The sequence below is a fragment of the Procambarus clarkii genome, chromosome 47 (assembly GCF_040958095.1).
Source record: "Procambarus clarkii isolate CNS0578487 chromosome 47, FALCON_Pclarkii_2.0, whole genome shotgun sequence".
In the NCBI taxonomy this organism is placed as follows: Eukaryota; Metazoa; Arthropoda; class Malacostraca; order Decapoda; family Cambaridae; genus Procambarus; species Procambarus clarkii.
In genome coordinates this window covers 3477154-3491584 of record NC_091196.1, presented here as the reverse complement: position 1 = coordinate 3491584, position 14431 = coordinate 3477154, and the positions used below count along the sequence as shown (strand labels likewise).

At 48.3% G+C, this 14431-nt stretch overlaps 1 protein-coding gene across 1 annotated transcript in view; it reads right to left on the bottom strand.

The window, feature by feature from the left end:
- LOC123763068 (zwei Ig domain protein zig-8-like) overlaps nucleotides 1-14431 on the bottom strand; it is a 644479-nt gene that overhangs the window by 101453 nt on the left and 528595 nt on the right. Inside the window, exon 5 of the mRNA XM_069301922.1 lies at nucleotides 1677-1724. Coding sequence (XP_069158023.1) covers nucleotides 1677-1724 — 48 coding nt within the window. The remainder of the gene's footprint in view (nucleotides 1-1676; nucleotides 1725-14431) is intronic.

Sequence of the window (14431 nt, the reverse complement as noted above, 5' to 3'; positions counted from 1 at the left end):
TACAGGTGAGCAAGGGGTGAGCTAGGACACAGGTGAGCCAGGGTGAGCTAGGACACAGGTGAGCCAGGGTGAACTAGGACACAGGTGAGCTAGGACACAGGTGAGCCAGGGTGAGCTAGGACACAGGTGAGCTAGGGTGAGCTAGGACACAGGTGAGCCAGGGTGAGCTAGGACACAGTTGAGCTAGGACACAGGTGAGCCAGGGTGAGCTAGGACACAGGTGAGCTAGGAAACAGGTGAGCCAGGGTGAGCTAGGACACAGTTGAGCTAGGACACAGGTGAGCCAGGGTGAGGTAGGACACAGGTGAGCTAGGACACAGGTGAGCTAGGGTGAGCTAGGACACAGGTGAGCTAGGACACGGGTGAGCTAGGGTGAACTAGGGTGAACCAGGGTGAGCTAGGACACAGGTGAGCTAGGACACAGGTGAGCTAGGGTGAGCTAGGACACAAGTGAGCTAGGACACAGTTGAGCTAGGGTGAGCTTGGACACAGGTGAGCTAGAACACAGGTGAGCTAGGGTGAGCTAGGACACAGGTGAGCCAGGTTGAGCTAGGACACGGGTGAGCCAGGGTGAGGTAGGACACAGGTGAGCTAGGACACAGATGAGCCAGGGTGAACTAGGACACAGGTGAGCTAGGGTGAGCTAGGACACAGGTGAGCTAGATTGAGCTAGGACACAGGTAAGCCAGGTTGAGCTAGGACACGGGTGAGCCAGGGTGAGCTAGGACACGGGTGAGCCAGGGTGAGCTAGGACACAGGTGAGCCAGGGTGAGCTAGGACACGGGTGAGCCAGGGTGAGCTAGGACACAGGTGAGCTAGGTTAAGCTAGGACACAGATGAGCCAGGTTGAGCTAGGACACAGATGAGCCAGGGTGAGCTAGGACACGGGTGAGCCAGGGTGAGCTAGGACACAGGTAAGCCAGGTTGAGCTAGGACACAGATGAGCCAGGGTGAGCTAGGACACGGGTGAGCCAGGATGAGCTAGGACACAGGTGAGCTGGGACACAGTTGAGCCAGGGTGAGCTAGGACACAACTGAGCCAGGGTGAGCTAGGACACGGGTTAGCTAAGGTGAGCTAGGACACAGGTGAGCTAGGGTGAGCTTGGACACAGGTGAGCTAGAGTGAGCTAGGACACAGGTGAGCCAGGGTGAGCTAGGACACAGGTGAGCTAGAGTGAGCTAGGACACAGGTGAGCTAGAGTGAGCTAGGACACAGGTGAGCTAGAGTGAACTAGGACACAGGTGAGCTAGAGTGAGCTAGGACACAGGTGAGCTAGGACACAGGTGAGCTAGGACACAGGTGAGCTAGAGTGAGCTAGGACACAGGTGAGCTAGGACACAGGTGAGCTAGAGTGAACTAGGACACAGGTGAGCTAGAGTGAGCTAGGACACAGGTGAGCTAGGACACAGGTGAGCTAGAGTGAGCTAAGACACAGGTGAGCTAGGACACAGGTGAGCTAGGGTGCGCTAGGACACAGGTGACCTAGGGTGAGCCAGGACACAGGTGAGCTAGAGTGACCTAGGACACAGGTGAGCTAGGGTGAGCTAGGACACAGGTGAGCTAGAGTGAGCTAGGACACAGGTGAGCTAGGGTGAGCTAGGACACAGGTGAGCTAGAGTGAGCTAGGACACAGGTGAGCTAGGGTGACCTAGGACACAGTGGGTAACATACTCACCATTGTCAGAAGCCTCCAGCTGGTAGAACGGGTCGTCCATATTCTTGTCTGGAAAAGATAACACCATAAATATGTTTCTATAACAATTGATGAATATACAATCAATACAGATTATGTCTCGTCACCTGCAATGTTGCAGCGTGTATGGAGTTACTTAGAGATTTAGTCGCTTATACATCCATACACACACACGCGCATACATATACTCATGCATACACACACACCCACACACACCCACACTCCCACAGTGGTAGTCTCCAAGCCAAAGTACTTCCCACCCTCAATCACACCCTCCCACGTTACCTCCCACCCCTCCCACAGAACCTCACACTCTCCCACAGTATCTCACACCCTCCCACAGTACCTCACCTCTTGTCACAATACCTCACACCCTCCCACAGTACCTCACCTCTTCCCACAGTACCTCACACCCTCCCACAGTACCTCACACCCTCCTACAGTATCTCACACTCTCCCACAGTACCTCACCTCTTCCCAGAGTACCTCACACCCTCCCACAGTACCTCACACCCTCCCACAGTACCTAACACCCTCCCACAGTACCTCCCACCCTCCCACAGTACCTCACACTCTCCCACAGTACCTCACACCCTCCCACAGTACCTCACACCCTCCCACAGTACCTAACACCCTCCCACAGTACTTCCCACCCTCCCACAGTACATCACACCCTCCCACGTTACCTCACACTCTCCCACAGTACCTCACACTCTCCCACAGTACCTCACAGTCTCCCACAGTACCTCACACCCTCCCACAGTACCTCCCACCCTCCCACAGTACCTCACACTCTCCCAGAGTACCTCACACTCTCCCACAGTGGCTAACACCCTCTCACAGTGCCTCACACCCTCCCACAGTACCTCACACCCTCCCACAGTACCTCAAACTCTCCCACGGTACCTCACACTCTCCCACAGTACCTCACACTCCCCCACAGTACCCCTCACCCTCCCACAGTACATCACACCCTCCCACAGTACCTCACACTCTCCCACAGTACCTCCCACCCTCCCACAGTACCTCACACTCTCCCACAGTACCTCACACTCCCCCACAGTACCCCCACCCTCCCACAGTACATCACACTCTCCCACAGTACCTCCCACTCTCCCACAGTACCTCACACCCTCCCACAGTACCTCACACCCTCCCACAGTACCTCACACTCTCCCACAGTAGTTCTCACTCCCCCACGGTACCCCCCACAGTACATCACACCCTCTCACAGTACCTCACACCCTCCCACAGTACCTCCCACTCTCCCACAGTACCTCACACCCTCCCACAGTACCTCACACCCTCTCACAGTACCTCACACCCTCCCACAGTACCTCACACCCTCCCACAGTACTTCACACTCTCCCACAGTACCTCACACCCTCCCACAGTACTTCACACTCTCCCACAGTACCTCACACCCTCTCACAGTACCTCACACCCTCCCACAGTACCTAACACCCTCCCACAGTACCTCACACCCTCCCACAGTACCTCACACCCTCCCACAGTACCTCACACTCTCCCACAGTACCTCACACTCTCCCACAGGACCTCACACTCTCTCACAGTAATTCACACTCTCCCACAGTACTTCACACTCTCCCACAGTATCTCCCACTCTCCCACAGTACCTTACACTTCCCCACAGTACCTTACACTCTCCCACAGTACCTTACACTCTCCCACAGTACCTCCAACTGTCCCACAGGACCTCACACTCTCCCACAGTACCTCACACCCTCCCACAGTACCTCACACCCTCCCACATTACCTCACACTCTCCCACAGTACCTCACACTCTCCCACAGTACCTCACACTCTCCCACAGTACCTCACACCCTCCCACAGTACCTCACACCATCCCACAGTACCTCACACTCTCCCACAGTACCTCACACTCCCACAGTACCTCCAACTCTCCCACAGTACCTCACACTATCCCACAGTACCTCACACACTCCAACAATACCTCACACTCTCCCACAGTACCTCACACTCTCCCACAGTACCTCAAACTCTCCCACAGTACCTCACACTCTCTCACAGTACCTCACACCCTCCCACAGTATCTCCAACTCCCCCACAGTACCTCACACTCTCCCACAGTACCTAACACTCTCCCACAGTACTTCACACCCTCCCACAGGACCTCCCACCCACCCACAGTACCTCACACTCTCCCACAGTACCTCACACTCTCCCACAGTACCTCACACTCTCCCACAGTACCTTCCACTCTCCCACAGTACCTCACACTCTCCCACAGTCCCTCATACTCTCCCACAGTCCCTCACACTCTCCCACAGTACCTCACACTCCCACAGTACCTCACACTCTCCCACAGTACCTCACACTCTCCCACAGTACCTCACACTCTCCCACAGTACCTCACACTCTCCCACAGTACCTTCCACTCTCCCACAGTACCTCACATATTCCCACAGTACTTCACACTCTCCCACAGTACCTTCCACTCTCCCACAGTACCTCACACCCTCCCACAGTACCTCACACTCTCCCACAGTACCTCACACTCTCCCACAGTACCTTCCACCCTCCCACAGTACCTCACACTCTCCCACAGTACCTCATACACTCCCACAGTACCTCACACTCTCCCACAGTACCTCACACTCTCCCACAGTACCTCACACTCTCCCACAGTACCTCACACTCTCCCACAGTACCTTCCACTCTCCCACAGTACCTCACATTTTCCCACAGTACTTCACACTCTCCCACAGTACCTTCCACTCACCCACAGTACCTCACACCCTCCCACAGTACCTCACACTCTCCCACAGTACCTCACACTCTCCCACAGTACCTTCCACCCTCCCACAGTACCTCACACTCTCCCACAGTACCTCATACACTCCCACAGTACCTCACACTCTCCGACAGTACCTCACACCCTCCCACAGTACCTCACACTCTCCCACAGTACCTCACACCCTCCCACAGTACCTCCCACCCTCCCACAGTATCTTACACTCTCCCACAGTACCTCACACTCTCCCACAGTACCTCACACCCTCCCACAGTACCTCACACTCTCCCACAGGACCTCACACTCTCCCACAGTACCTCACACTCTCCCACAGGACCTCACACTCTCCCACAGGACCTTACACTCTCCCACAGTACCTCACACTCTCCCACAGTACCTCACACTCCCACAGTTCCTCACCCTCTCCCACAGTACCTCTCACCCTCCCACAGTACCTTCCACCCTCCCACAGTACCTCACACTCTCCCACAGTACCTCACACTCTCCCACAGTACCTCACACTCTCCCACAGTACCTTCCACTCTCCCACAGTACCTCACACTCTCCCACAGTACCTCACACTCTCCCACAGTACCTCACACTCTCCCACAGTACCTCACACTCTCCCACAGTACCTTCCACTCTCCCACAGTACCTCACATTTTCCCACAGTACTTCACACTCTCCCACAGTACCTTCCACTCACCCACAGTACCTCACACCCTCCCACAGTACCTCACACTCTCCCACAGTACCTCACACTCTCCCACAGTACCTTCCACCCTCCCACAGTACCTCACACTCTCCCACAGTACCTCATACACTCCCACAGTACCTCACACTCTCCCACAGTACCTCACACCCTCCCACAGTACCTCACACTCTCCCACAGTACCTCACACCCTCCCACAGTACCTCCCACCCTCCCACAGTACCTTACACTCTCCCACAGTACCTCACACTCTCCCACAGTACCTCACACCCTCCCACAGTACCTCACACTCTCCCACAGGACCTCACACTCTCCCACAGTACCTCACACTCTCCCACAGGACCTCACACTCTCCCACAGGACCTTACACTCTCCCACAGTACCTCACACTCTCCCACAGCACCTCACACTCCCACAGTTCCTCACCCTCTCCCACAGTACCTCTCACCCTCCCACAGTACCTTCCACCCTCCCACAGTACCTCACACTCTCCCACAGTACCTCACACTCTCCCACAGTACCTCACACTCTCCCACAGTACCTTCCACTCTCCCACAGTACCTCACACTCTCCCACAGTACCTCACACTCTCCCACAGTACCTCACATTTTCCCACAGTACTTCACACTCTCCCACAGTACCTTCCACTCTCCCACAGTACCTCACACCCTCCCACAGTACCTCACACTCTCCCACAGTACCTCACACTCTCCCACAGTACCTTCCACCCTCCCACAGTACCTCACACTCTCCCACAGTACCTCATACCCTCCCACAGTACCTCACACTCTCCCACAGTACCTCACACTCTCCCACAGTACCTCACACTCTCCCACAGTACCTCACACCCTCCCACAGTACCTCACACTCTCCCACAGTACCTCACACCCTCCCACAGTACCTCCCACCCTCCCACAGTACCTTACACTCTCCCACAGTACCTCACACTCTCCCACAGTACCTCACACTCTTCCACAGGACCTCACACTCTCCCACAGTACCTCACACTCTCCCACAGGACCTCACACTCTCCCACAGTACCTCACACTCTCCCACAGTACCTCACATTTTCCCACAGTACTTCACACTCTCCCACAGTACCTTCCACTCTCCCACAGTACCTCACACCCTCCCACAGTACCTCACACTCTCCCACAGTACCTCACACTCTCCCACAGTACCTTCCACCCTCCCACAGTACCTCACACTCTCCCACAGTACCTCATACCCTCCCACAGTACCTCACACTCTCCCACAGTACCTCACACTCTCCCACAGTACCTCACACTCTCCCACAGTACCTCACACCCTCCCACAGTACCTCACACTCTCCCACAGTACCTCACACCCTCCCACAGTACCTCCCACCCTCCCACAGTACCTTACACTCTCCCACAGTACCTCACACCCTCCCACAGTACCTCACACTCTCCCACAGGACCTCACACTCTCCCACAGTACCTCACACTCTCCCACAGGACCTCACACTCTCCCACAGGACCTTACACTCTCCCACAGTACCTCACACTCTCCCACAGTACCTCACACTCCCACAGTTCCTCACCCTCTCCCACAGTACCTCTCACCCTCCCACAGTACCTTCCACCCTCCCACAGTTCCTCACACTCTCCCACAATAACCAACAGCCTCACAGGGAAGAGTTAAACAGAGCAGAGAGGGTAAAACTCTGATGTGAACTTTGAAAATAAAAATATCTTGCCGGAAGGTGTGAGGAAAACTGTAAACTTTACCTCTGACGTATTTTTGGGGTCTACGGCGACCGGTCACGGTACTCGGGTTTACATCACCCTTCTCTTAGTGCTACGTACCTTTTTACATTTTAGGTAGAAGGGAAGTTTTTCTGTAAATATTGGATTCCAAAATACAATTGGTGTAACTTTTCGTGTTCAAGAATTTGGATGAACCTGTTCATGGTGATAATTGAGTGATTATTCTTTGAAAAAATATTTATAAAAGGTAATAAATATTAAAATGTATAATAATCATACTGAGGCTGGTGTATGATGTGCTCAAATTATATAGTGATATCTTGGCTGATTAGCTTAGTATCACGAATATTGTAATTACTAGCTGATCTTCTTTTGACCGTAAATGATTATATTTTGTGTATTGACAATGTATGTCATACATAACCTACTATATTATATTTCTGTATCAAAGTTGTATGGCATGTAATTGTGGATTAATATAGTAGATGTCTAGTGTATAGCAGTAGCCTAATGTCACGTCGCTTGAAAATCTCCTTGTATGTTTACTGTATGAAATGCTTCATAAATGTTGTATAGGAAGTATTATGTGGACCATGATGGAGAATGTATACATTTAGGTCTCGGATGTATTGCTCACATGTATACTGTGTAATTTCCATTTCATTGTTGTTCCTTACATTGTCCTCTTCTCATGACACATTATATATATATATATATATATATATATATATATATATATATATATATATATATATATATATATACATATATATATATATATATATATATATATATATATATATATATATATATATATATATATATATATATATATATATATATATGTATATATTTTTTTTTTTTTTTTAATTTTTGAGGGTACCACCTCTGGTGCCAATGTGGGGACCCATAGCCTCGGAGAAGAAAATAAAAAGTATTCAGAGGAGACCTTGTGGTCTCTCACTGAACACTAATATTATCTTCTCCTACCACCCCCATTCTTTTGTATGTACACATATATATTTGTTTTATTTGAACCTTGTTACAAAAAAGGAGTTACATATAGGTTACAAAGATGGTTATCATAGGTTGTCGAGTTCCTCCAGCTCCTCAGATGGCGGGCAGGAACCCTGGATGCAGTGCGCATTTCCCCTCTGTATCGCCAGGCTAAGGCGCTGGAAAAGAAAGCTGGCAGCTCTAGGGTCCCTTGTTGTTTCAATGAGCCTAGAACCCAGTTCCTTCAAAAAACTGGTAGCACTTTTACCCCAGGCGCCGAGTGTCTCAGAAGCAATGGGGACAAAATTGTAGTGGTGATCCAGTTCTCTATACTTACGGGATTTGGCTGCTTCCCTGTGGGTGGCAGCGCCACCTGGTTGTGCAACACTGAGATTAATGTAGGTGTTAGCCAGGGTTGATATGCACGTGTAGTCCCATACCAACTGTTTGCCATTCTTCCAGGGGTTCACTGTGATACCATCCGGGCGACCAATAAGAACATCAGAGTTACGGGGCGTTAGGTAACGGGGCTCTCTTTCAGCTGGGCATCCAGCTGTGGTGAGGCTCCTCTTGATGATGTCGTTAACTTCACTGTGCCTCGAGTGCCATCCCCCTGTGCTTTAGCAGAGTAGGCCATGGTGGCTGTACCTGTCAGCCACCACCTCACCGCAAATACACCTATACCTGGTGTGGATTGGGGCAGCAAGGCGAAGGGCCACAGCAATTCGGAGGGTGTATGGTGTGAGACGCATGCCAGTTGCCGACATTGGGGTTGCTAACAGGAAATCCCCTGCATGTGGGGCTGCTACTGCTGTGAGGCGAGCAATGTCGTGTTGTGTTGTTGCAGCACCCAGGCACTCTGCAGCAACTTGGCAAATATATATAAATAATACAAATATATACAGCAACTACAGCAAATATATATATATATATATATATATATATATATATATATATATATATATATATATATATATATATATATATATATATATATATATATTTAATATAAATAAAATAGGGAAGGGAGTACCACCTCTGGCTGGAAGAAGGGGGACCCATAGCCTCGGAGGAAACCACACATAACGCATTGGAGGGAATGTAGGTCCCCTCCAATACAGTTTCTGTGTGCTTTTCTCCTACCACTCCCTTCCCTTTTTTTTTTTTTTTTTTTTTCCTTTATTGTGTATTTAAAGGTTACAAAACATACAAGACAAATGCCTAAAGGTTATGGATCTCTTGAAGCTCCTCCGCTTCTGGACAGGAACCGAGGGCGCAGCAAGCATTTCCCCTCTTGCCACACTGAGACGCTGAAACAAAAAACTGAAAGCCCTTGGGTCTCTGGTGACGTCAATGAGCTTGGAACCCAATTCCTTGAGAAATCCCAAGGCACTTTTGCCCCAGGGGCCATGCGTCTCAGATGCTATGGGAACAAAGAGATATTGACCTTCCAGTCGCCTGTACTTGAGTGATTTAGCTATTTCCCTGTGGTTGGCCGCCCCACCTGCTTGATCAGCTCCGAAGTGTACATAGGTGTCAGCCAGGGTGGATACACATGTGTAGTCCCACACCAACTGTCTACCCTCCTTCCATGAGTATATGGTGATGCCATCAGGGCGAAGTGCGGGGAAATCCGGGTTTTGGACCCCTAGGATGCGAGGTTCTCTCTCCGCTGGGCACCTAGCTGAGACGAGGCTTCTCTTGATGATGTCATTGACCTCGTTGAGTCTTGCATGCCAGCCCTTTGTGCTTCCGCAATGAAACCCATGCAGTCCGTATATATATATATATATATATATATATATATATATATATATATATATATATATATATATATATATATATATATATATATATATATATATATTATATATATATATATATATATATATATATATATATATATATATATATATATATATATATATATATATATTATATATATATATATATATATATATATATATATATATTATATATATATATATATATATATATATATATATATATATATATATATATATATATATATATATATATTGTGACGATAATCTCCTTCAAGTGATTGAGCCTGCTCTTCCCTCCAAAAATACGTCGCTACAAATATATAAAACTACTATGGAAGAAATGTCCAACAACGACAACTACATCTCCAAGTTTTGCCAGAGAGCAAAACGTATGCAGCCAGGAACACCTGCTCCACCTCAAACCGCCAAACTACCTGTCTTGTTGCCGGCTCCTCGCTGATTGGCCGCCGGTCTAGCTGCAACTGCACTCCACCCACCATACTACTTGATGTCTGGGGCCGCCTCGACCTCAGTCTTCAGAATATTCAGTGCTTTCATACGGTTAACACGTCTTCTTGGTAGACTGAGCTGTGGCTTACGTGTACTAAGAGAGGTGATAGCTTAAGCCAATATTCCTGCACCTCTCATTTTATTGTATATTGCACAGCTTGTTATTGCTCACTTGTCTTAACGTAACTTTTCATTTTGTCATTTAATTATTCTTATTATTTTGATTGATTGATATTATTATACGAATTTGTATGTCCATTTTATTCATGTTTTGTTTTTCTAACGTAATTAAAATTGCATTGTTAAAATTTACTTGTGTTTTGTGTGTCTTCTCCTTACCTTACCACAGACGAAGTTCCAGATTTTCTATTTTTTTTTATTCTATGTGACGAGGCCATACCCCTAGCTTTGAACAGCCAAACACCAACGCGTTACCGTCACATATTATATGGGGGCCTGTCCTAGGAGCTTCACTCAGGTACTGGTGCCAAGTGGTAATTAATGGTAAGCGTATTTAACTTTGTTAACGTAGCTTTTACTATTTTTCATATTCAATTTCATTTTTTATATGGTGCGGTGTATTGTGCATTACGAGAGTAACATATGGTGAAGGTGAGACATCTTTGGATTACGTGGTGACTGTAGGCCGCAGTCATACTCTTAATTGGTCATCTCTCCCTCCGTGTTATTACACGTGTTTACCATCTTTGTCCCTTGGATATTTCTCATTTTTGACAGATCATCATATTGGTACCCTGGTACTGTGGTCTGCCCAGGGTCAAGTGCACCCAATCTGACTGTAGGAGGACAAAGAGGGCCTTAGTTCCTCTAGCTCGAACTTTAGTTGCTGAATTGGGACCTCAGCAGCAGTTCTCGTCACCAGTTGACACCTCGCACCCCTACACGTCAGTCAGAGATGATGATACATACAACGGTAGGGAATTAGCTTACTTTTTCAGAGCACAAAAGTTCGCTAATTCTGTAAGTATCATACTAATTTCAGTAGGAAAAACTTGCTTTATGTCCTATAGAGACTTGGCAAGGTATGCCTACATCCTTGGACTACCAATTTTACTTTTGAGGCAATTAACTGTTTCATTTGTTTTCGAAACTCTGTTTCATTTGTTAGTAGGATTTTCTTGCCCTTATCCTCTTACATGAGTACCGGGTACAAGATTTCCTGCGCCTTTGATTTAAATTAATCATTTAACATCTTGTACTTAACTTTAATTGTTAAAGATCCCACAGGATAGGTACCAGTTGCCACGTTGTCCTGTTTCTGACATTCACTATAACTGAATATTCGTTGTACCTTTATTTGCTAATTTCACCATGTTTCGTCTCCAAGTTTTCCGTGCAGATCCAGCAGGTGCAATAGGGACTTTAAGTCATGCCAAGAAGACTGAATTACAAACTCTTGCACATGAGTATCAGCTAACAGTTCCCTACCAAGCCAACAAGAGTGAAATATACAATCTGTTGCTGGATCATTTCTTAGAGCAAGGTAAGATAGACTTTTGAAACTCATGAAACTTACTATATTGCAGATAAAACTGATTTGGCGACGATGAAACTCAAACTAGAGCTGGCCAAGATTGAACGTGAGCAGCAAAGGGAAGCCCGTGAACAGCAAAGGGAAGCCCTCGAACAACAAGAACGAACAGCTGCCATACGGAGGGAAGAACAAGAACGAGAAATCACCCTCAGAGAACGCGAAGCTGCTTTGAGGAGAGAAGAACAAGAACGCGAAGCTGCCTTGAGGAGAGAAGAACACGAACGTGAGGTCGCATTACTCCGTGAACGTGAACGAGTACTGCTTGAAACCAAACAACGCGAGTTGAAGATGCAACGCGAACATGACAAGCAACAAGCGACTCTGGCTCTAGAGTGTCGTCAACGCGAAATCGCCTTGGAAACTTCACACTTCACTCAACGCCAGCAAGCTACTGCCAATCTTCCCGTCAGTTTTAATATATCACATGCAAGTAAGTTAATGCCATCCTTTGTAGAAGCAGAAGTTGATGTGTTTTTCACCACCTTTGAAACCCTTGCTAATCAACTCAGTTGGCCTGTCGACCAATGGGCCACACTTCTCAGAGTCCATCTTACAGGTAGAGCTGCAGTCACACTCAGTACTTTGGCGTCTGAGAATGACTACCAGACTCTGAAACAAGCAGTGTTGGACGCCTACCTCCTCTCTACTGAAAGTTATAGAAGGAAATTCCGTGACCACCTGAAGGCAAGTACCACTACCTTCCTCGAGTTTGCTAACACAAAACGGAGATATTTCATGAAATGGCTGGAAGCAGCACATGTCTCTACTTTTACAGAACTCGTCAACCTGATGCTAGTTGAAGAATTCTTGAGGCATGTGCCGCCTCCTGTCCGTCTCTACTTAGCAGATAAAGAAGAAACCGACTACCTGAAGTGTGCTAAGTCGGCTGACACTTACAGCCTCATCCACCGGCTGACACCCGAACCATCCTCCAGTAAGAAGTCGTGGTACAGTTACGAGAAAGTGAGCACCGATCAAGCTGGCTCGCAATTGTACTGCAAGTACTGTAGACTCTATGGACATACCATAGACAAGTGTGGTAAGTCTCAATACAAGGGAACCACTGACCCACAGAAACCCAAACCAACTCCTCCTAAGTCCGGTAAGCCTGTGATGAATGTTGGTGTTAATGCTAATGATCTTTCTCTTTTCAGTAACCACCTGTATACTGGAACTGTCTCTGCCAACGGTTCAAATCCGGAGGGACGTTTCAAATTGAAGATCTTGAGGGACACAGCGGCTCTTCAATCGATCATCTTGAAGTCGGCTGTGCCCAACATCGTCTACACCGGAGAAACTGTCTTCATCACTGACCTCACTGCTACCACTCCATACCCTCTCGCCAGAGTCCACCTGGATTGTCCCTACGTGAACGGAGAAGTCCAAGTCGCCGTCAGGGAAAAGCATTTTCCCATGCCTGGAGTGCAACTTCTCCTAGGCAACGACTTGGCAGAAGACCTGCAACTGACCAACCTGATCGTCATGGACAAACCCCAGGTGTGTAACTCTGTGCCAAGTAACCCTATTCTAGCGTATGTTCCAGCAGAGGTTCAAGAGAGTGATGAAGATTCTCCTCCGGTTCTCATGACCACCCGTGCACAAGCCGCACGTCCACAGCCAGCTGACTCTACTGCTACCGCTGTCCCTCAAGACCCTCAGAAACTACCCCCGAATCTGACCAAGTTGGAGTTCCGTAAGTTGCAGAGGGAAGATCTTACTTTAACACCATTGTTTTTCCAGGCTGAGACTCAACCCGACAGTATTCCTGGGTTCTTCCTAGAGAACGACTTGCTCTACCTCAGATATAGACCCAGTAAACTGAAGGAGGAGGATGATTGGGCCAACATCGAACAACTTGTGATTCCTACCAGTCTGCGGCCCACTATTCTACATCTGGCCCACGGAGCACTCTCCCACTACGGCTTCAACAAGACTTACCATGGAATTCGTCAAGACTACTACTGGCCAGGTATGGTAAATAGCGTCAAACAGTACCTAAAACAGTGTCATACATGTCAGATGGCAGGCAAACCGAACATCTCCATTCCCAGAGCGCCACTGATTCCCATACAGGTGCCTGCGGAACCTTTCCACACTCATAATAGACTGTGTTGGTCCTTTACCTCGGACCAGTTCAGGTAACGCCTATATCTTAACCATCCTGTGTCCTACCACCAGATTTCCCATAGCAGTTCCAGTGAAGAACATCACGGCTGCTACGGTAGTAAAACATCTATTGAAGATCTTCACTCAATACGGATTTCCCAGGGAGATTCAGAGCGACTGTGGTACCAACTTCACCAGTGATCTCTTCAAAAGGACACTGGAGGAGTTCAATATCAAACAGGTATTGTCCAGCCCCTATCATCCTGCTTCACAGGGTTCTCTTGAACGTAGTCATCAGACAATCAAAGCACTTTTGAAAAAGTTTTGTAGTGAAACCTCTAAGGATTGGGATAAGCAAATCGACCTTATAATGTGTATTTACAGAAGTCTTCCCAATGAGTCCCTAGGAGTCTCTCCTTATGAGATTCTCTACAGCCGTAAGTGCCGTACTCCCCTTAAGGCTTTCAAAGACTCTCTCCGAGATGCCACCTTCAGTGAGCATCAGAATGTGCCCCAGTTTCTTCAAAACCTTCAACACATTCTAGAGAGAGTCCACCGTTTTGCC